The sequence below is a fragment of the Camelus bactrianus genome, chromosome 9 (genome assembly GCF_048773025.1).
Source record: "Camelus bactrianus isolate YW-2024 breed Bactrian camel chromosome 9, ASM4877302v1, whole genome shotgun sequence".
NCBI classification, from domain to species: Eukaryota; Metazoa; Chordata; class Mammalia; order Artiodactyla; family Camelidae; genus Camelus; species Camelus bactrianus.
In genome coordinates this window covers 16,106,142-16,129,823 of record NC_133547.1, presented here as the reverse complement: position 1 = coordinate 16,129,823, position 23,682 = coordinate 16,106,142, and the positions used below count along the sequence as shown (strand labels likewise).

At 39.2% G+C, this 23,682-nt stretch overlaps 1 protein-coding gene across 4 annotated transcripts in view; it reads left to right on the top strand.

Annotated features, from left to right (window-relative positions):
• Positions 1 to 5,624: 5,624 nt before the first annotated feature.
• LSM14A (LSM14A mRNA processing body assembly factor) overlaps positions 5,625 to 23,682 on the top strand; it is a 49,935-nt gene continuing 31,877 nt past the window's right edge. For all 4 annotated transcript variants that reach the window (XM_074369832.1, XM_074369831.1, XM_074369830.1 and 1 more), the window contains exon 1: positions 5,625 to 5,760. In XM_074369832.1, the coding sequence (XP_074225933.1) occupies positions 5,640 to 5,760 (121 nt within the window). In that variant the 5' untranslated portion in view covers positions 5,625 to 5,639. The remainder of the gene's footprint in view (positions 5,761 to 23,682) is intronic.

The following is a 23,682-nucleotide window of genomic DNA, read 5'->3' as shown; positions in this document are numbered from 1 at the left end:
GAAAGAAAGAAAGAGAAAGAAAAAAGAAAGGAAGGAAAGAAGGAAGAAAGAAATAATGAAAGGAACTGTGATGCTGTTACCAAGGAATGCAGTTAGCAGAGAGCTTTCAATCCAAGTCCATGTTCTTCCTGGGCAGCCCCAGCCAATAACAGAGAACAGCAGGGGTACTAGGCCTCATAATTTCTGCATGATGTGGGTCTATTCTAAAGAGTAATCTTTGCTCCAGGAGCCCTGTTAGGTTGGCTGAGATTTTCTCAGATCTGCAAACTCTCCCTGCTCAATCCTGCTTCCTCTCCCTTTTACTTTTCACAGTCATTACTTCCAATAAACCTCTCACTCCTGTCTCAGTAGCTACTTCTGAGAAGAACCAACTGACACACATACTGAGTTCAGAATTCAACCCTGTGTAAGATGTGGTTCCTCCTCCAGTCAGTAAAATGACTGACCCAATCATTTGTCTTCCTTTTTGCAACACTTGGGAAATGTATTTGACTGCTATTTAAGAAAGACTCAAAAAAAAAAAAAAAAAAAAGAAAGAAGGAAAGAAAAGAAAACAGAAAGACTCAAAATAACACTAGCACAAATAAGAAAGCTGACAGTCCAAGCTGGTAAGGTGGTTTCACAGTGTCATAAGAGTCCCAGCCTTCTAGCTGTTCCTGCCAGTCATGTTAATGAAGACATCTAGGACCTTCTAGACCAGGCAAGTGGCCACCAAATGACCACAGATGGTGCTATTTTAAAACAGAATTACTTAGTCATGCCCTGCTCTAAAAACTGTGAGATGTAATAAAATGGTAATTGTTTTAAATTATTGAATTTTACAGTGGTTTGTTATACAGCAATAGATAACCAGAACACATCTCCTTACTAATACAGAGAGAAAATTTACCACAAAACATTATATCTAATACCTTGACACAATAGCATTTACTTTACTGCTTTATTTTCATATGCTGTCTTTTTTCAAAATAAGTCTTTATACTCATATAATTTTGTATCCAGGTTTTTTATTTAAATATTATAAGCATGTGCCCATGTTGCTATGAAACCTTAGTTTAATAGAGTCATAATATGAAGAGGCATATTTTTATTGTGATACAATTCACATATTATAAAATTCACTTTTTAAAGTGTATAATTTAGTGGGTATTGAGAATATTAATAATATAGTTTAACAATCACCACTGTCTAATTCCAGACATTTTCATCACCCCAGAGAGAAACCTCCATCCATTAGCAGTCACTCCCCAGCCCTGGCAACCACTAATCCACTAATCTATTTTATGTATCTATGGATTTTCCTATTCTGGACACTTCATACCAATGGAATCATATAATATATGACATTTCATGTCTGATTTCTTTCACTTAGCATACTTTTAAGATTCATCCATGTTGGAGCATGTATCAGTACTTCATTTGTTTTTATGGCTAAATAATATCTCATCATATGGACGTGCCATATTTTATTTATCCATTCACCAGTTGATGGATATTTGGGTTGTTTCCACTCTATTATGAATAATGCTGCTATGAACATCTGTGTACAAGGTTTTTGCAGGCACATATGTTTTTAGCTATCATGGGTACATAAGAACGGAACAGTTGTGTAATATGGTAACTCTATGTTCAACTTTTTGAGAAACTGCCCAACTGTTTTCCGAACAGGCTGCACTATTTTATGTTCCCATCAGCAATGTATAAGGGCTCCAATTTCTCTACATCCTCAATAACACTTGTTATTGTCTATCTTTTTAAACACAATCATCCTGCTAGGTATGAAGTGATATCTCATTGTGGTTTTGATTTGCATTTCCCTAATGATTAACGATGTTAAGCATCTTTTTCTGTGCTTATTTGGCCACTTGTATATTTCTTTGGAGGGATGTCTATACAAATCCTTTACACATTTTTTAAATGGGCAATTTAATTTGTGTTTTTATTGTTGGTTTTAAGAGTTCTTTATATATTCTGGACAACAAGTCTCATTTGATCTACAATTTGCAAATATTTTCTCCCATTCTGCGGGTTTTCTCTTCACTTTCCTGATAATGTCCTTTGAAATGCAAAAGTTTTTAATTTTTATGAAATTCAACTTACGTATTTTTTCTTTGGTTGTTTGAGCTTTTTGTGGTACATCTAAGAAACCATTGTGTAATCCAGGTCAAGAAGATTTACCATAATGTTTTCTTCTAAGAGCTTTATAGTTTTAGCTCTTACATTTAGGTCTTTGATCTATTCTGAGGTAATTTTTATCTATACTGTGAGGGTGACTTTGAATCTTGCCTACCAAGTGGAGATGGGATAGAGAGCCTTTCATATCAAACAGGAGACGAAGGAATGATTAGAGGAAGGAGAGTGATACATACGTTTTGAGAAGTACATGAATTTAGTGTGGCCAGAGCCTAAGGCACACAGAATGTTGGGAGTTACAATGAATAACCGTGGCCACACCAAAGACAGTGAGAGGCAGAAGCCTTGTTTCCCCCTTATTCTCCATCAGCCACTCCTCAGCCTTACCAAGAAAACACAAATGTAAGTTAAAAACAGTATTCTAGCTAGAAACATTGCTTTGGACCTATCTTCCTCATTTCCTCTTCCAACACAATTGCTTTTCCATTCCAGAGCTTCTGTTGCTGAAAACATTCAGCGGAGAGGGGGTTTTTTTGGTTTGGTTGGGTTTGGTTTTTGTAGGCTACCAGAAGTCATCAATGGTCCTTAAGCAGGGGAGTAACATGGAATTTGAATCCTCAGAAGCTGTGGTGGTGAAATGCGTCACAGTTCTCAAACTTTTACTAGCATATATATGTTAGAGATTTACATGTATAATAAATATACTATGGCAACCACACTAATCAGCTGCACTGATCAACTGCATTTATGCATAGTTCCTGGTGCCCCAGGGTGCAGGAAGCCATGAATTGCAAAACATAAAGTAGAATCAGCAAGACTGGTTATGTGCTGCCTAAGCGAGCACAGAATCCGCAAGATTGGTGACTGATTGGGTATACCCAGGTAAGGACTCTGGCTTCAAGACTGGACACCTTAGTGAGTCCTGGGGCCAGTGATAGGACAGGGAGCGTGAATAAAAGCCAGGTTTATTTTGGGGAAGGGAACAGATTCAGATAATTTTGAACATTCTGAGCTGGAAGTACCCATGGGACACCTAAAGAACTGCATCTAGTAAGTACATAGCTAGTGTGACCCTGGAAGTCAGGAGAGCTGGAATGAAGAAGTAAATCTGGGAATCGTTAGCTTATATATGGAAGAGGATGAGCTCACTCAGGAAGCATGAGAAGACAAGCTGTGTTGTAGGCCTGGAAGGGAGAGGAAAGAACAGAAATAAGAGTTCAACTCCCTGGCAGGAACCTTGTACTGAAGAAGGTATTTCATAGCCTTCCTTGGAAGCCATTATGCACCAGACTCAACATAGCCTCTAGTCTTTGTTCCTGCTTCCCCATCTGCATGTTGCCAGGCTTCTTACCATTTGTTCACTCAGCTCACCAGACATCCTGCCTGTGCTCTGCTTTCATCCAACTTCATCCAATTTACTGAAGAGCTGCTCTGTTTCATACACTCTACTAAGTACCTAATCATACAGCAGTGACCAAAAAAAAGTCCGTCTCAAAACATTTACATTTTAGTGAAGGAGACAGACGCACACAAATAACTAAATAGACATACTGGAGAGAGATTAAATGCTCTGAAGAAAAAGCAAGGAGAGTAAGGGTCTGTAGAATGATGCAAGTGGTATTATTTTAAACAGAACAGTAAGGAGGTGACTCCGGAGGTGACTTTGAGTAGAGATCTGAATGAAGTGCAAAAGTTCTGGGTGAAAGAGGTGGCTAGAACAGAACAGTATAGTGAGGTAACAAGGTGCTAAATCACTTATGTCTTCATAAGCCAAAGTAAGGAGTCTGGCTTTCACTCTGTGTGACATAAAATCACTGGGGAGAGAAGTAATACGATCTGACTTAGATTTTAACAAGGTCTTTCGGGTTACTAGGTTGAGAATAAACTACTGGGGACAAATGCAGAGGTAGAGGGACCTACCCCCAACTGTGTGCCCTGAGGGGATTCAGGATGGCGAAAAACAGTTTACTAGCTCTAGTTAAGGTGCATCTCAACAGGGTGGCTTGTTATAGGGTGGGGGCGGAGACGGTGAGAAGTGACCAGATTCAGGATATATTCTATAGGTGAAAAGGACAGGATTTTGCAGTCAGAACAGATGTGGGGGCGAGAAAGGAGTCCCATCGTTAAGTATGAACTGTTGAGTAAGTTGTACCTCAATGGTGAACAGTGGGAAAAGATTAGGTTTAGAGGAGAAATCAGGAGCATGGCGGATTAAACGTTCACCTGGAGATGCTGAGGAGGTGGTAATGAAGAATGCTGCCTGCCATGTAAGCAAACAAAGGATTCTGCAGCCATCAAGCTATCAACCACTGTAGCCACCCTCAACTGTGCGCCCTGAGGGGATTCAGGATGGAGAAAAACAGTTTACTAGCTCTAGTTAAGGTGCATATCAAAGGAATGATTTCAGTGAGCCCAGACTCTTGCATCTTCCCATACATAGAAAAGTGCTAAATTCATTAACTTGAGATGTCTGGTTTTTCTTTAATTAAGAGTAATCTTTTGATGTTAGACTACCTAGGGTTTTGTTTGTTTTGTTTTTGGAAGAACTCCTATATATCCTGGCTCCTCCCTTACCTCCCACGGTCCCTCGGAGACCTGAGGGAGCTTAAGTTTTCATCAAGTCTGCAAAATAAAATATAATTCTTAACCATTAGATTGTAGGTGGGTTTTTTTTTTTTCAGTTGACAAGGTTACGCTTTATGTGAATCCAGAGTTCACAGAATTGATCAAAACTGCAAACACTTGAGATTGGCCTGTGTGCAATGGCACTGAATGTCATGAGCCTGGATGAGACCATTGGAAAGTGGACAGAATCCCTCCTCCAAGAGCAGGGAAGGGAAGGAGTGGGAGTGGGTGGGGGTGGGGCGGGCTTGTTGGGTGACAGGTAATGTAATGGGTCCTCAGAGCTCCTGGAGGGGTGCAGCTGCCTCAAAGGGGAAGTAACCAGGTCCTAAAGGGGCTCACCAGGAGCTTGGAGGCAGGTGGGCAACTTTCCAGGCAGACGGATCCGTATTTGCAAAGACACAGGACTTAGGACAAGATACAATGGGTCTGGAAATGGCGGAGGCCGCAGCTTAAGTCCAGAGAACCCCTCGCGCCTCCACTCCAGCCCGCAGTGTCCTGGCGTCTGGAGGCACCTCGCCACTCCCAGAATCTCCTCTCAGGCCCCTCGGGCACAGAGGACCTAAATTAGGCTAAGGTGCGCGGCTGCGACTACGGAGGTCGCGGAGGAGTTCGGAGCCACTGGCAGCCAGCGGCGTCTCGCGATAGAGCGGCCTCCACGGCCCAGCATGCCCCGCGCCGCCGCCGCTGCCGCCGCCGCCGCCGCCGCGCCGCGGCTTGAGGGCGGGAGGCTGGGGGAGGGTAGCGGAGCCGGCGCCACCGCCATGTTGAGTCTGAGGCGGCTGCTGTAGGCGCCGACGGAGCAGGCGGGCGTGCGGAGCGGCCACAGCGGCGTGGGATCTGCCTCTCTGCGAGCGGCCCAGAGAGGCGGCGGCGGCAGCGCCATGAGCGGGGGCACCCCTTACATCGGCAGCAAGATCAGCCTTATCTCTAAGGCGGAGATCCGCTACGAGGGCATCCTCTACACTATCGACACCGAGAACTCTACCGTAGCTCTCGCCAAAGGTACGCTGGGGCGGGCCTCGGGGTGGGGTGCCGGACCGGGCGCTTGGGGCTGCGCCTGCCTCTCGACCCACAACCCACCCCACCTCCCCCCGCCGCTCCCTCCCTGCTCCCTCCGTCGTCCTCGGGGAGGCCGCTCCCTTCCCTCCCTCCGGGCCCCGGCGTCGCGGGCCGAGCCGGGCCGCGGCCTCCCCCGGGCTCCCAGGCTTCCGCCCGAAGGTCGGCGCCTTCAATCCGGGAACTACAGGGCTGAGAGCCGGCCGGGCGGGGCGGTCCTGAAGTCCGAGAACAGGCTGGAGAACACGGAGATACGTGTCTTCCAACTCCGAAATTCGGTGGTTCTGTTGTTTTACCACCAAACAAAGCCTGAGCATTCAAAGAATTTTTCCGCCTAGCCTGAGTTTAAAGTGCTGATTTGTTGATTCTCCAGCACCCATTTTCTCACGTTCTTACTTTCAATTCGTTGCATATTCCTCAGGTGAACTGTTAAGTAATGTGCCCAAACTTTGGGTTTCCTCTGCGACGCAGACGGTCCCGAAATGCCTTTGGCACCATCGAGCAGATCACATCCCACTTGTCTCGTGTGTGGTATTTACCTGTTAAACCGGAATCCTTCTCAAAGCCTGTTGTGCAACCGTCTCTTTAAAAATGTTTACTGCTTTCGCTTCGGCCTTGTTTCCGGAATCCCGGGGGCGAGGGGGGGGGAAGGGTTCAACTTGATGCAGGACCCTTGTTGAGAAAGCAGATCTCAGTGGTCAGTGGGCGCTGACCTACCCCGGTGGAGGCTTCCTCGGGCAGGGAGTTCTGGGTGTCAGAAGGAAATTGTCCTCCTCGAAATATTTAGCATCGCCACAGTTGGAGTGGGTTTTGTTTCTGTTCACACGTGCTGGGCCTTTGCTCGGCCAGGAAACCAAGAAAAAAATAAACTTTAGCTCCTGATCATAAAAGAAACTTCACAGGTCTTTGGAACACTGGGGAGAGGGAAGCAAGATAACTAAGGTAATTTTCCCAGCACATCTTGAAGGGTTATAGAGTGAATAGCATTGTTAGGGACAGTTGCAAGGATAGGAAGACAATTTTCTAAATCTGTAAAAGAAAAAAAATTAACCTTTGATTGATAGGAGAGTCATTTCTCGGTATCAGGCAAATATTTAATGACATTTTGGGGGGATGCTGTGGTAGATCCTTTTTAATAGCACTCGTGTTGGGACAAATTTTATATCTAGGTAGAGAGTCTTAAATTATTTTATCTTAATTTCCTTTCCTCTCCTCCTCCCCAGCTGGATATTTAGCTTTGTAGTGTTTTAATTTTTTTGACTTTATGAAATTATGAAAAAGGCTCTCAAGTTCTTGGTGAGAGCCACATACAAGTTGAAAACAATTTTTCTCATTAAAGAGGTTTAATAGCTTTTTGAAAAGCGTTGTTTTACCTAATCTGAATTTTAAGGTGTCTTACAAGTTTAGTGCTTTACCGATGAGTTGGCTGTGGTATCATTACTCCTCACAAGGGAAAAGTTTTTAAGATTTCTAATGTATTTATTTCAGTCTTTTTAAAAAAATCTATGAATACACTCTTTTGCAAGAACCTGAAAAAGTCTGTATTTTAATAAAGATCCACATTTTTTAAAATTGTCTTTTCAACAGCTTCTAGAGTCAGTAAACATTTTATTAATCTGTAATAGTTAAATTCATATGCCAAACATAATTTGTCCTGTTTATCATGATTTGATGTGTTATATGACTACAGCAATGAAAAGGGGTTTTTTTTAATCATTGATTTTATGTCTGTACTTAATGGCTTTGGTATTTAATCCCACATATATAAAAATTCTTTTTTCTTAAGCAGTATAGGTTATTTAATGTGTAACAGAGGTTTGGGAATCTAATTGTGTTTGCAAAAAGGAGTCATCGAATCTTGATATTCTATGTAGCAGTGTCTAATCTGAAACTACTCTATATTTTTCCAGTCAACAACTGGGCACTTCAAATTTCAAAATTAGAAGTGGAATGTTTGGTCGTAAAATTTTAGAATTTACATGACTTGTTGAAAATTTATTTGAAATTACACCTTTTTCAAAATTTGTACAAAGAATGGCAGTCTAACAGATTAAAGCCAAAAGTTTATTCATCGATTTTAGAATACAGTATGTTTTGCACACCGCACTTATTTGGATTTAGAGATCCCTGTTAACTCTTTATAAATGTGGATTGAGTTAATCTCTTTGACATTCTTAGAATTCTTTTTAGAATGTTAGTATTTTCCCCCTCTGGGGAGAATTTTCTTTTTCTTATTGTGAAATATAACCAGACATGTTGAAAAGATACACAGATAAAAATAAAATATTTTTAAACAAAGATCCTTGTATCTATCACCCAGGGCAAGACAGACATTGCCAACATCTCAGAAGCCTCCCACCCGCTACATCCACCCATCAACAACTACTGCCCTCCTAAGCTAGTTACAAACGTTATTCTGACATTCTGTCACTCGGGCTTACATCTCTAAACAATAGAATTTAGTTTTGTCTCTTTGAACATTATATAAATGGAATCATCTTGTATATATTTTATTTTGGCTTTTGTTGTGGCATAGTATTCCGTCATGCATGTAACATGTTTTAACTATTTCTGCAGTCTTGTTTTGGGGGGTTTGGGGAGGTTTTGGTCCTCCTGCAGTTTTGGATATTCTGCAGTTGTTTAAATTGTTTACTAAGTATCAGTTATTTTAGTTCTATCCAGTCTGGTAGATATGTAGTTGTACCTGGTTTTAATCTCCCTGATTACTAAAGAGGTGAGCACTTTTTCATATCGTGGTCATTTGGATTTCATCTTTCATGAAGTGCCTTTGAAATCTTTTGCTCATTTTCCTGTATGTCTTTTTCTAGAGTTTGGTGTTCAGAATATGAATCCTTTGCTGGATGTATCTTCTGCAAGTATCTTTTCCCATTTAACGGTTTCTTTTGATGAACAGAAGTTCTTTGTTTTAATGTAGACATATTTATCACTCTTTTCCTTTATGGCTAGTGTTTCTTTTCTTTTCCTTTCTTTCTTTCTTTTTTTTTAAGAGATTTTTCCCTACCACAAAATAATGGAGCTGCTTTGATTACCTTTTCAAAACTTTTCATTGTACCTTTTTGCATTTAAGTCTAATGTGCCTGAAATTGATTTTGTGTATAGTGTGAGGTATTTAAATCTTTACGTTTTGGTAAGGGAGTCACTTGGTTTATATGATCTAAATTATAATTTAGTTTCTTTACTTGGGTTTTACTTACAATTTAAATCCATCTGGAACTATAAAATACTCTTGAAAACTTGGAATAGTTCTGTTTGATGTAATTTGTAATCAGGGTGGCCATATGGTGGCCCTGGTGGAAAGTCCTTGTTTGTGCCTGTTATTCTGGCTCAATTATTAAAACATCCCTTTTCTCTCTTGAAAATGTTCCAGTTTGGATAGTAAATTGTATGACCACACTATACATAATCAAAAGCCCAGTCAATCCCAAAGGTACTGCCGAGTGGGTGATATCCTTTATTTTCTGCCAGAGATTTCACAGACTGCCTCTAGTTCCGTAAAAGTGAAATTGAGGTAAGTTTGATGAACTTTGATGTTTGGAATCTTCTAAATCAATGTCAAGAAGATTTAAAGGCAACTTTAGTGGCAGTCTGAGTATGTTAATAGATAATCTGGCTTGTAGTTTGTTTCTTCTTTCTTTTTTTTTTTTAATGGAGGTATGGGGAATTGAACCCAGGACTTCGTGCACGTACCCACCCCCTCCCACCAAATTTGTTTCTTGTAGTCTTTGTCACAGCTCTGAGTTACTTTCTTCCTAGTACTGATCATGACCTATCCATAGTCTTTTTTGCTTATTTGCATGTGTTTTGTTATCTCTCTTCACTTTCCCTCCCCACATAGAGCCTGAGCTCCTGGGGCAGATGAATGTTTATTAAGTGAATGAGTAAATGGAAATGATTTAGCATTTTAGTTTATTAATTTTGTAGAAATCTCTTGAGGTTATCTCCAAATAATGCTTTTCCACAATTGTATCTTTCTTTAAAATTAAAACACGTAAGATATGTTGCTCCTCCCCAACAGTAAAAAGTTGCAGAGAATAGGGATACAAGAGTATAAAATCTTATGACATTATTTAAATGACATTGTTGGGGAGGGAGAGTTTTACCTTATGACTCAAGCTCAATTATAATTTTCATTTAAAATTTAAGAGAAGACTCAATTCAGGACATTTGAGGGAGTTGTAAAATGGTGACATGCAAGTTTGTGGAATACTTCCAGTTGTATATGCACCTGTATCTGTGACTATGACGCCCAAAGCACATACTAGATCCTGATTACCAAGAGATTCTCCACAAATTGGAAGGTCTGTGAAGGTGGGGTTTTGTCTCAGTCATTGCTCTATCCTCAGTACCTGGAACAGTGCCTGGCACATAGCAGGCTCTTGGCAAATATTTGAAAGGACACTTGTAGTTATTGCAGGTTTGTAATTACTGGAATCTCAAAGTTGGAGGAAGTTCACATTTCCTATAAGCATTATATACATAGATTTTAACACTAAATAAGATAGGCTAAAATGAGTAAAATCCTTATCTAGCGTATATTTAGTTAGCTGTACCTGGAAAATATACCCCTCAAATGAAAATCAGGTTGCCATTGCATTAGGAAAAGAGACTTTGTGAAAAAGAATGATTATATAAGCCAGCTGCTTTTAAAATTATTTGTCCTTAAAATCAAGTGATTGGTGGAGGAATATGAAAGCAGGTAAATTAGTAATGGGTTATTTCCTTAATAATCTGTTAAGTCTTGTCCATTGGCATAGCTTACCCATGTCTTGATTGTTAATTAGCCACATAATCATAAACTCCAGTGAGAGGAAGAGCTTTGTATGATGGATGAAATGCCTATGAAGTGCTTTATTGATTTTTTGCATTCTCACATGAGCTGGGGATCTGAATCTAGCAATTCACAAAATCACTACCTAGAACGCAAATATCTGATAAAACTTAATGCTGCAGTTTCTTTCGGTTGCCCTATTTAGTGAGGTTGCCAGAACTTGGAGCCTTGGAAACAGTTTGTTGTTGCTGCTGCGTAGTCTGCAGAAATTCTTGGTAAGTCTGGGAGTCTCAAGTCAGGTGCCAAAAACTGCATTTTCCAGTAAGATAGGCCATGACGTTCTGAATCAGAAGTAAAGAAAACAGCATAAAACCTGAAGGAAATAATAGTAGAAGGAATGAAATAGTAAGAGTGAAGAAATCTTATCTGTGCATGACACATAGCAAGAGTTTTGTGTTTAGCTGAATGCCAAAGTAGTAAGAGTAGTAACTGTAGATGGTTTAACTTTAATTTATTAGTTTGTGATAGAAGGTCCTCTCTGTAGGAACAGTTTACCTTTTATTTTCTATGTGTTGCTTTGAAATAAGTTTTTAAATGGATAAAGTGTTTTAGTCTGTAAAATATTTCATTCACAAGAATTTTATTCTGGTTTTATGGGGTGTTTATTTCTGTAAGAAAATGTGACCCAAAAGGCCAGTTGGAATACTTAGTAGGTCTTTGACCTGAGACAAGTTATTTAATCTTAGCTTTAACTTCTTCATCTTTTAAGTAAGGATAATAATGCCCATCTTTCAGAATAATTCTGAGAATGAAATGAGATAATACTAAAAGTAATTAGTTTATTGTAGATACTTAATAGATAGTAGCTCTGTCATTGTTATTTCCAGCTATCCAGCATCTGGATTATTTCTAGCATCTTTGTGTAGGTGTTCAATCTGTAGTACCCCAACTCCATCAGTCATTCATATCTTTTGTAGTCTAGAGTCTGTTGATCTTACTATCTTTCACTGTCCCACACTCATAAATTTACTTCCTGATTTAATTCCACTAGCAGTTGTTACCATCAGTACAGAGCATATAGTGTTGAACCCCCTTCCCCTCCTGCTTTCTTGGCGCAAGCTTGGAGAAACCACAGCCTTGTTTATATCAACACAGACACGCTGACCAGTTTCACTGTAAATTTATATTCACTAAGCCCAGCAGTCATGGTTACTTCCCATGTATTATCTGTGCTATATTCCCATGGTCCTTTCATTCCATTTTTCTGCCTCTTCCATTCTTTGTTTTCCTCAGAACTCGAACACCTCCTCGCCCATCTTCACTTTTAGTCTGTGAACCCTGCTTCTTACTTAGTTGAGATTAATTCTTCCCACCTGTAACCTGTTACTTACATCTGTGCCCCAAATCTCTGCTTTTCTCTGATCAATATAGATAAACTGTTCTCTCTAAAGCTACCCTTCCACTTGTACAGTAGATGTCATCCCGTCTTGATGACTCAAGGACATTGCTCCAGCAATTCTCTATTCTTTCTCTCCTGTGTATTCAGTTTTTTCTTCTCTACCAGATCCTCCCTGTCTGCTCACAGATAATGTTATTATTTCACCTATCTGAAAAACAGCAACAACCAAAAAAAAAAAAAAAACCACTTTTATTCTTAACTGCAGTTCCTCTTTTCTATGTACTATCCCATTTCTAGCCTTCTGTTTACACCAAAACTCCTTGAAGGAGTTGTCTACATCAAGGTTACCAAAAACTTGCATGTTGCTAAATCTAGTGGTTGGTTTTTATCTTCAGTGTACTCTACTGATCAGCAGTATTTGGCACAATTGATCTGTTCTTCTTATAATACTTTCTTCACCTGATGTTATGCTGGTTTTCTCTCATACCTCACTGCTTGCATCTTAGTTTTTGTTGATTCTTCAACTCCTAAACCTTTAAATGTTGGAGAGCTCCAGGGCTCATATCTTCTCTTTCTTGTTCTCTCTCTCCCCTCTTTTTTTCTTTGCTATTTTTTACAAATTATTTCCTTATTTATTTTATCATCTGTACTCTTTTGATAATTTCATCCAGTTCATGGCTTCAAATGCTATCTATAGATTACTGACTCTTATCTCCAATCTGAACTTCTCTTCTGAACTCCTTACTTGTATATCCATCTGCCTCCTTCGCCTCTCCACCTGGAGTGATGTCTGGTAGGCATCTGTCATTCAGCATGTCCCAAACTTGTTTCTCCATCTAGCCTTCTCCATCTAATTGAATGACAACTTATTCTTTTAGTTGGTAAGACAAAAACCTTTGAGTCATCCTTAATTTTTCTTACTACTCATATGTATTTCTGATCCTGTCAGCTCTACTTTAATAATAAATCCAGAATTTGACTTCTTACCACTTCTACCTGCTGCTATTCCATTATCTCTCACCAGTTTATTCAGAGACACATAGAGCTTCTTGTTTCTTGTTAACAATGTTGACCTTTTAGTTGATTCTCTGTTTCCCTCCGCAATATTGCTTCACTGCATCCTTGTCATTTAAAAACAAAACAAAGCGAAAACATGGGATGTGTGGGTGGCAGATTTTCTTAGTGAACTTGTGTTTTTCTTGATGACTTGATTAGCTAGCTATTTTATTACAAATTCAGAATCTTTTTTTCTATGGAACTTTGAAGTTACTGAATTGTTGTCTTCTAACATTCTTGTGTTGCTGATGCCAATCTGATTCCAGTTACTTTTCTTTCTGGAAGCTTTATTCTTGGTGTTCAGAAATGTTGCCACACTGGTATGTTTTTTTTTTTTTTTCCTCAGTGGTTCTCTGTGGATCTTGTAAATCTGAAGACTTCAAGTCTCTTTAATAAATTTACTCTCTCTCTCTCTATGACCCTTATATTAGTTTGTGTTCCTCTCCTGTTTTCTTTTGTTTTTTCTTCCAATTGGATGAATTTATTTTAAATTAAGCAATGAATTTGCTCTTATAGTTTGGGAGATTAAAATATAAGACCACAAGGAAGAATGCTCAACAGAAAGCAGCTTAGAGTCAGGATTATATTTAGACTACAGATTGCACTTTTACTTTTTCTTCCTGTTGATTAATTCTAAAGCTACGTGAGAAGGACTTTTTTTTTAAGGCATAAACCCATAAAAGGACAAAGATTTGGAAAGGAGACAACAGCAACAAATTTTTGGAGGCTAAAAAACAAATGGATTAGGTTAAATGACTTCTTAGCAGAATTTAGAAAGCTGCAAACTAAGTAGACATTGGGTAAAGCCAAGAAGTAAACCTGATTTGCATCCAAACTCCTAAGAGACTCAGGAATTTGGCATCATCATGTGTAACAGAAAGAAGGACTATAAAGTAATCGGGTGAAGATGGGGGTAAAAACTGGATGATTAACTTGCAATTTATTCCAACAGTGGCTAGATTTCTAAATACCCCTTTTGCATTTCACATTACTCCTCTCCAACCCTGGTACTCTCTGTTGAGGGTAAATTAGAGGTTCTGGAGAAACGTAGGCACATTTGGGAGCAGAGGTACCTACCACAATAAAGACTTCATGGAGCAAATGGGGCATAGGCGAAGCTTATATCTGCCTGGAGCTTTTTATATCCATTCAGGAGAATTACTGAGTGCCTACTATGACTAAGTGCTAGACACTGTGCTAGGTGCTAGGAAACAAAAGGGAGCAACAGAGACAAGGTTATCGAGGACCTAACATCTAAGCTAGGGCCTGACAGGTAGTCACAATTAGCCATATGAAGAGGACATCTGGGAGGAAATGTCCAGACTACAGGAAGTTTGTAGTCTTGTCAGGGAAGTGAACGCACAGACAACTAACAAAGTCCAAGACTCTTACACTGATCCGCAACACCTTGCAACTCACTTAAGGTAGGTCAACACTAGTTGCCATTTAGGTCTTCAGATCGGTCAGGTTCCTTCAGACCTGGGGCCTTTTCACAAGATTCCCTTGAAGTAGAATGCCTTTCACTTACTCCTTTCATGGTTGTTGTGGAAGAAATGGACAATGCAACAGATTGAGAACGAAGTCACAAAGGAAAGAAAAGAACTAACAGCTCTGGAAGACTCAAGCACCCCCACCCTCTTTATTTTGCTTCCACTGCTAAATTTATCTTAATTTATTCAGTTTGTCATTTGAATGGCATGTTAACAAGTCTGAGTTTTCTTGATGGATTGTAGAGGACCACTGAAAGTTTTTAGCCAATAAAGTCATATGTCAGAGTCCAGCTTTAGGAAGTTTATGCTGACAGCAGTGTGCAAAAATTGGGGTTGAGGGAAGAAGTTGACAATATTGAGGTCAGTTGGAATATTTTAAGAGTTTGGGAAAGAAGAAATGTAGGCCTAAACTAGTTAAAGTGGAGGTTTGTGGAGACAGGCTTTGGTATGATTCAAAGAGCAGGCCTGTGGAATCTTATTTTTTAAAATTCCCTGCCCAAGTGAAAGAGCCTACTTACTACCATCCTGTCATCAAGGTCTGTGCAAGGGTACCAAATTGTAGAAGACTGGTAAATGATAAACAGAGATCTTTTAATATTTAAGTAATTAAGACATATTAAACCCATATTATATAGCAGCTTATTCTAAATATGTAGTATCTCAGATAGTTTCAGCAAGAGTTTGTATATGATACTGGATATGCTACAAGAGCTTAAAGATAAATATCAGAAGAAGAAAAATACCAAGTGCAGCTTTTCACCATTTTTTCTTTTCCTGGTTTGATGCTTGTGCATATATACTGTTTTGTTTTGTTTTGTTTTTTAATTCTGCGTGTTATTTTTTCTGTCTTCCCATCCTATTGATGTCCAGCTGCTAATTCTTTTTGCTGTAAGTAGTCATTTTCCCATTTTATTCTAAGTAGGTTTATTGGATAATTTAATTCAATTCCCTTGATACTAAACAGTACTTAGTAATTTTGGAAATAGCTTACTTAATAGCTTTTTCCACTGTGGAATTTATTTATTCAAGAAATACTCAAATGTCAGCAATATGTAGGGCACTATATTAGATACTGTGGGATTACAGATCTTTCTTCTGAAGATCTTTCAACTCTAGAAAGGGTAGGTATAGACAGTGATAGAATGCTGTGTGATTTTTAGAGGAAGAATGTATTACTTCCACCTGGAAATATTACTGATGGAGTTGTGTGATGGCTAGTGTTGTGTCAGTTTAGCTGGGCCACCGTACCCAGATATTTGGTGAGATACTCTGGATGTTTCAGATGTTTTTTAAATGAGATTAATATTTAAATCAGTGGACTTTGAGTAAAACAGTTTACCCTCCATGATGTGGGATGTGGGTGGGCCTCATCCAGTCAGTTGAAGGCTTTAATAGAGCAAAGATAGACCTCTTCTGAACAAGAAGGAATTCTGCCAGCAAACCACCTTTGGACTCAAATTGTAACTTATCTCAAGCCTTCTGGCCTACTCTTAATATATCTGTGTGTGTGTGTGTGTGTGTGTGTGTGTAAAAAACAATTTATCTATTCATCTGTTGATGGGCATATGTGTTGTTTCCAACTTTTGGCTGTTAATGAATAATACTACTTGAAACATTTCATGTGTAAGTTTCTGTGCGGACATAGGTTTTCACACATGTGAGTGAAATTGCTGAGTCATGTGGTTATTATATGTTTAATTTTTTGAAGAACCAGTAAGCTATTTTTCACAGCAGCCGCACCATTTTACTTTCCACCAGCAATGTGCAAGGATTCCTATTTCTCCACATCCTCATCAATATCTGTTATTTTCTGATTTTATTATCATTTCTCTAAAGTCGTGGCCATTTGTTAAAACATGGAGGAGCTTGAGCACAGTGATTTTATTATTAAAACCGTATTAGTAATTATGAAGTGATATTTCAAGATGGTTTTTATTTCATTTCCATAATAACCAATGATATTAAACATTTTTCCATAAACTTGTTGGCTATTTGTATATCTCTTTTTGAGAAGTATCTCCAGGTTTTTGCTCATTTTTAATTGGATTGTTTGTCTTTTTGTTAAGAATTCTTTATATATTCTACATATTAAACACTTAAATAAGACTTGCAGATATCACCCTTATTCCATAGTTTGTCTTCTGATATTCTCCATATTCTCTGATGCACAGAAGGGTTTGATTTCTACGGAGTCCGATTTATCTATTTTTTCTTTGTTGCTTGGACTTTTAGTGTCAAATCTAAGAATCCATTGTCAAATTCAGGGTCCTAAAGATTTTCTCCTGTGTTCTCTTTTAATAGTTTCATACTTTTGGCTCTTGTAGTTAGGTCATTGACCCACTAAAAGTAAAACTGTGTTTCTCCTCTACTCTGGCCACCAAATGTATGGGGGATTTTCCGCATATCAGTCAGTTCTCCAATTCCCTGGACGTGAAGTGGTGTCCTGCAATTTAATTCAATTCTGACACTGTCTATCTGAAGTTAGTGTCAGATCCCACAGGTTAAGGGCTCAATCGCACAAGATTCTCCTCCACTCCACACATTGGTCTCAGGTCCCAGGTTGTGACCTCTGTTTTCAACCAACTGACTGTAAATTGGGGATTCCCACAACCCCCTCTTTGGTTTGCTATTTTCTACAACAGCTCACAAAACTCAATAAAACAGTTTACTTATTAGACTCAGTACAGCCAGATAGAAGAGATGCATAGGGCAAAATATGTGGGAAGACCTACAGAGCTTTACAGGCACATCACCCTCCCAGCACCTTTACATGTTTACCAACCAGGAAGCTCTCCAAACCCCATAGCTGATGCATTTTTATGGAGGCTTCATCACATAGACATGTTCAACTATTAACTCAATCTCAGGCCGCTCTCCCCTCCTCAGAAGTTGGGAGGTCAGACTGATAGTTCCAAGCTTCTAATCATAGCTTGGTCTTTCGGATGACCAGCCCTTTTCCTGAAGCTATCCAGGAGCCCACCAAGAGTCTTCTCATTAGAACAAAAGATGCTTTGATAATCATCCAGAAAATTCTAAGAGATTTAGGAGCTCTATGTCAGAAACCAGGGTTCAGAGATGAAATGTTAGAATAAAAGATGCTCTTTATACCTTTATCTCTTAGGAAATTACAAAAGTTTTAGGAGTTCTGGCCAAGAGCTAGAGATAAAGACATACATACATGTATGTGTGTGTGTATATATAAAATGTTATATTTCAATATCACATTCTCTTTGAGTTAATTTTTATGTATAGAATAAGGTGTGATTTCAACCTCATTTCGTATGTGGTTATCCAGTTGTTCCAGAACCATTTTTGGAAGAGGCTACTCAGTTATCCCTATTGAATTATATTGGATCCTTGTCTAAAATCAATTAGCCACAGATGTTTGGGTTTATTTCTGGATTCTGTATTCCATTCCATAAATCTATATGTCTACCATTATGGAAGTACCACACTATTTTGACTACTGTAGCTTTGTAGTAGGTTTTGAAATCAGAAAGTATGAATCCTCCAATGTTTTCAAAATTCTTTTGTCTATTTGGGCTCCCTTGAAGTTGCATATGAATTTGAGAGTTAGCTTTTCCATTTCTGAAGGGGGAAAAGCCATTGTAATTTTGATAGAGATTGCACTGAATCTTAGATCACTCTGGGGACCATTGTGATCTTAAGTCTTCCATCCCATGAACATGGGATGGCTTTCCATTTATTTAGGTCTTCTTTAATTTCTTTCAGCAAGAGTTGGTAGTTGTTGTTTTACCTCCTTGGTTAAGTTTATTCTTAGATCTTTTATTCTTTTGGATGCTATTGTAAGTGGGATTGTTTTCTTAGTTTCCTTTTTGGATTTATTATTGTTGGTAGGTAGAAACACAGCTGATTTCTGTGTTGATGTTGTACCTATAATTTTGCTGAATTCATTTATTAGCTCTGGTAGGTTTTTAAACATAGATTTTATGGGCTCTTCTATATGTGGAATCATCTCATCTACAAAAAGTTTTATTTCTTTCCTACTTGTATGCCTCTTATTTCCTTTTCTTGCCTAATCGTGCTGGCTAGGACTTCTAGTACATTGTTTAATAGCAGTGGTGAAAGTAAACATCCTTGTCTTGTTTCCATTCTTAGGGAAATGGTTGTCTTTCACCATTGAATATGATGTTAGCTGTGGGTTTTTCATATATGCCTTTACCGTGTTAAGTAAGTTCCCTTTGATTCCTAGTTTGCTAAGTGTTTTTATCATTAAAGGGTATTAAATTTTGTCAGATTTTTTTCTGCATCTATTGCAATATGCTCAGGGTTTCTTACCCGCCTTGGTCTATTAATGTGGTATATTATAACATTGAATTTTTTTTCATGTTAAACCACTTTTGCATTCTTAGAATAAAATCCCAATTGGTCATGGTGTATAATCCTTTTAATGTACTTTGGGATTCAGTTTGTCAGTATTTTGTTGAAGGGTTTTACATCTCCATTCATAAGAGATGTTGACCCAGCTTTCTTATAGTATCTTTGTTTGACCTTGGTGTCAGGGTAATGCTGGGCTCATAAAATATGTTAAGAAGTGTTCCCCTTTGTTCTGTTTTTTTGGAGGAGTTTGAGTAGGATTGATGTTGGTTCTTAAAATGTTTTGGTAAAATTCACCAGTGAAATCATCTGGTCCTGGTTCTTTGGAGATTTTTGATGACTGGTCCAATCTCTACTTGTTATAGCTCTGTTGAGATTGTCTATTTCTTCTTGAGTTAGTTTTGGTAATTTGTAGTTTCTGGAAATTTTTCTTTTCCATCTAGATTATCTAGTTTGTTGGCATACAATTGTTTGTAGTATTCTCTTAGAAGCCTTTAAATTTCTATAAGGTTGGTAGTAATGTCCTTGCTTTCACCAGGTTTTAGTTTTTTACATTTTTCTGACCTTTTTCTTTGGAAAGTCTATTTAGTCTTGCTAAAGTTTTGTCTAAAATAGTTGATCTTTTCAAAGAATCAATTTTTTGTTTTGTTGATTCTGTTTTTGTGTTCTTTATGTTGTTTATCTCTGCTCTATTATTATTTCCTTCCTTCTGGATTTGGGCTTAGTTTGCTCTTTTTCTAGTTTTTTAATAAAGTTGATGTGAGTTTTTTTTTTTAATATAGCATTTACAATTATAAATTTCCCTCTTGAGTACGGCATTCTCCACATCCCATAATTTTGGCATGTGGGTTGTTTTGTTTGTTTGTTTGTTTTTGTCTTCAAGTGTTTTCTTAATTTTCCTAGTGATTTCTTCTTTTACTTATTGATTATTTAAGAGTGAGTTGTTTCCACATACTTGTGAATTTCCCACATGTGAATTTTCCAGTTTCCCTTCTATTATTAATTTCTAGCTTCAAAGTGGTCAGAGAAGATAACTTTGTAAAATTTCCATCTTCAGTTTATTGAGCATTAGTTTTGGCCTAACATTTGGTTTGTCCTGAAAAATGTTCCATGTACGTGTGCAATTTATAATAACATACATTACGCTTTTGTTGAAGGAAAAAAGGTTATTCTAGCTCTTTTTAATGCCTTCACCAACACTACGAGGGAAGCTACCTTTTCACACTTGAGGATTGAAACAATGGCCATCCTTCAGTGAATTTCTAGGCAGATCATATCATACAACCCCAATTTTTTGGAGGACAGAATCTGTGTTGCCCACCTGGCACCAGCAAGCAGCACAGGGAATACAGGCCACTGTCCCCATAGCTGCCTTTTACAGAGATGGGAGATGATGAATGGTAATAGCCAGCCACTGTAAAATGACAAAAATCACTGAAAGTCACCAGCCTCTTTCTTCACTAGGAGCTCCTTTGAATGCTACAAGCATTTGACTAGACTCTGTAGTTCCAAAAAGGTCTATTCAGACTGTGTTTGCCAGCCCGATAGTTGTTTGGGTGTAGAAACCAATTCCTGGATCTTCCTACTCTGCCATCTTCCATGATGTCCCTCCCATCTTTGTTTTTATTTTAGATAGTTTTAATCTTTTGAAAATAACGGTTTTATAATCTGCTTCAGTCATAACATGTTTAATGTTATTGTATATTTACCTAATTTTTAGATATAACAAATAATATAGCAGTCTATTTTGGAAAAAAAAATGGCCAGAGTTATAGAATTCTAAGTAAGAAACTGCATTTGATAAATCAAGTTATTTTGACCTCTTTAATATCTTTTCACTATCACTTGCCCAGGAACTTCCAAACTGGTCCTCTGCTTTCTTTTTCATTTTATTTTCTAAGTTGTAGAAGGACAAATAATGGAGAATGGTGGTTTCCAGGGCCTAGGGGTAGGGGGAAATGATGAGTTGCAATTCAGCCGGCATAAAGTTTTGGTTAAGCAAGGTGATAAAATTGTAGAGCTCTGCTGTAACATTTTGCTGCCTCCTTTCTTTCTATTCTCAGTGTCCAGGTTTCAACCTTCAGCACCTCTCATTTGTTCTGTTATCATTCAGACATGAGTACCCTTCCGATCTCTCTTCTTATTAACTTATTCTTTATAATGCTATAAGAACTGTCAAAAACTTTAAATCTGGTCAGCCAGTCTCCATCGTTAGACTTGTTTCTCAGACTTTTTTTTAATTGAAGTATAGTCAGTTTACAGTGTGTCATTTTCTGGTGTACAGCATAATGTTTCAGTCATATATCTACATACATATATTTGTTCTCATATTCTTTTTCATTACAGGTACAAGATATTGAATATAATTCCCTGTGCTACATAGAAGAAACTTATTTATCTATTTTATATATACTAGTTAATATTTGCAAATCTCAAGCTCCCACTTTATCCCTTCCCACCCCCTTCCCCCCGCCCCAGGAACCATAAGTTTGTTTACTATGTCTGTGAGTCTGTCTCTGTTTTATAGATAAGTTCATTAGTGTCTTCTTTTTTTTCTTTTTTTAGACTCCACATATAAGTGATATCATACGATATTTTTCTTTCTCTTTCTGGCTTACTTCACTTAGAATGACAATCTCTAGGTCCATCCATGTTGCTGCAAATGGCATTATTTTATTCTTTTTTATGGCTGAGTAGTATTCCATTGTATAGACATACCACAGCGTCTTTATCCAGCCATCTGTTGATGGACATTTTAAAAAGCTTGCTTCCAGAGAAGCAAGGTGGCAGAATAGAAGGACACTTGTAGCTCACCCTCTCCCACAAATACACCAAAACTCACATCTATGGACCCACTCAGCCAACCAGAGCACCTGCCAAACTCCGACTCTCTTTGAAAGACAAAGACGCCAAAAATCTGGTAGGAGAAAAGGGAAAAAGAAAGAAGAAAAAGCAAAACAGTGCGGACAAATCCCGTGGAGAGGGAGCGACAAAGGAGGAATAGCACTCGTTGGCTGGGTCTCCCCTCTCCAACAGAGAGGCCAACAGGACGGAGGGGGAGCCTCTGAGGCTCAGATCTGCCCCAAGCACCCCTTGACCAACAGAACTAAGTTAAACGGGTACAGAGGGTCCCTGCGACACCCAGCCCAAGACATGAGCCGGCAGCTGGAGGCCGGGACTGGCCGCCTGAGCTGGGCGGAGGACCGGGGAGGCTGCACTGACAGAGCCCTGGGAGACTGCAGGGTGCTGCACGCTGTGGCTGGGAGGGGAAACAGAGCAGAACAACCTCAGTCCCCCATAAATTGCGAAAAAAGCAAAGCAACAGGGCTGGTGTGCCTTGGAGGGAGGGGCGTAGCCTTTGTCTCTCAGACCCGCGCCGCCATTACTGGCACTTCTCACCAGAAGAGAGGTGGGGTGCAGCCACAGCTGCCATCTCCTGTGCACAGCGCTTGGGCAGGGGTGGGGCCGAGACCTGAATCCGCCCGGGGACTCCACAGCCTCCTGGGCAGGACTGAGACTTGTTTACAGCCCAAGGCATATAGGATCTTTCTGCCCTGGTCCCTCAGAGAACTCACGCCAAGACAAACAAGGAGCTGAGATTTGGGACAGAGCAGGGGTCGGGCTGTTCCCGCGGTCTTCCTCAAGCCTGCCTATGGAGCAGGCAGCTGCACAGAGCAGCAGCGACCAGTGCTGGGAGAGGGCAGGCAGCAACCCATGTTCTTGGCAGGCGGCATCAGGGGTAGTGACACGCCCACTCACTGGTTTTATTCCTGCATAGGCTTTAGATAGATAAATACATAAACTCCTTAAGGACCACAGTAGATAACTGATACTCCTTAAGCCACAGTGCCAGAGAGATATGAGCAATATGAAACAGCAGAGGAACCACTCCCAATTAAAAGATCAAGAGAAATCCCCTGAAAGCACGATCAAGGAAATAGACACTGATAGCCTACTAGATTAAGATTTCAAAAAAGGAGTGATCAAAGTACTGAAGGAACTAAAAGTAATAGTGTTTAGAGATATAAAATGTCAAAAATGAAATAGAAGCTATAAAGAAGAACCAAGTAGAATTAGTAAACTCATTTGCTGAGATGAGATCTGACCTAAAGGCTGTACAAAGCAGGCTAGATAACGCAGAGGAACGAATAAGTGACCTAGAAGACAGGACAACAGAGAGCACCCAATCAGAACAGCTGAGAGAAAAACAAATAAAAACCAATGAAAACAATATAAGGGACCTATGGGATAATATAAAGCATGCCAATCTACGCATGATTGGGGCTCCAGAAGGGGAAGAAAGAACAAAGGGGATTGAAAAGGTATTTGAAGAAATCATGACTGAAAACTTCCCAAACCTAAAGGAATCAGATATCCAAGTACAGGAGGCTCAGCGGGTCCCAAACAAGAAGAACCCAAACCAAGACATATAATCAAGATGGCCAAAGTCAAGGATAAAGAAATGATCCTAAAGGCAGCAAGAGAAAAACAAAGAGTGAATTACAAGGGAACCCCCGTAAGACTTTCAGCTGATTTCTCTACACAAACACTACAGGCCAGAAGGGAGTGGCAAGATATATTCAAAGGCCTGAATGAAAAAACAATGCAGCCTAGGACACTCTATCCAGCAAGGCTATCCTTTAGAATAGACGGAGAGATAAAGAAATTCACAGACGAGCAAAAACTACAAGAGTTTAGCAACACTAAACCCATGCTAAAAGAGATAGTGACAGTTCTACTCTAAATAGAAAAGAAGCAGGATGCTACAAAAATGAGAAGCTCTGAACTGGAAAGGT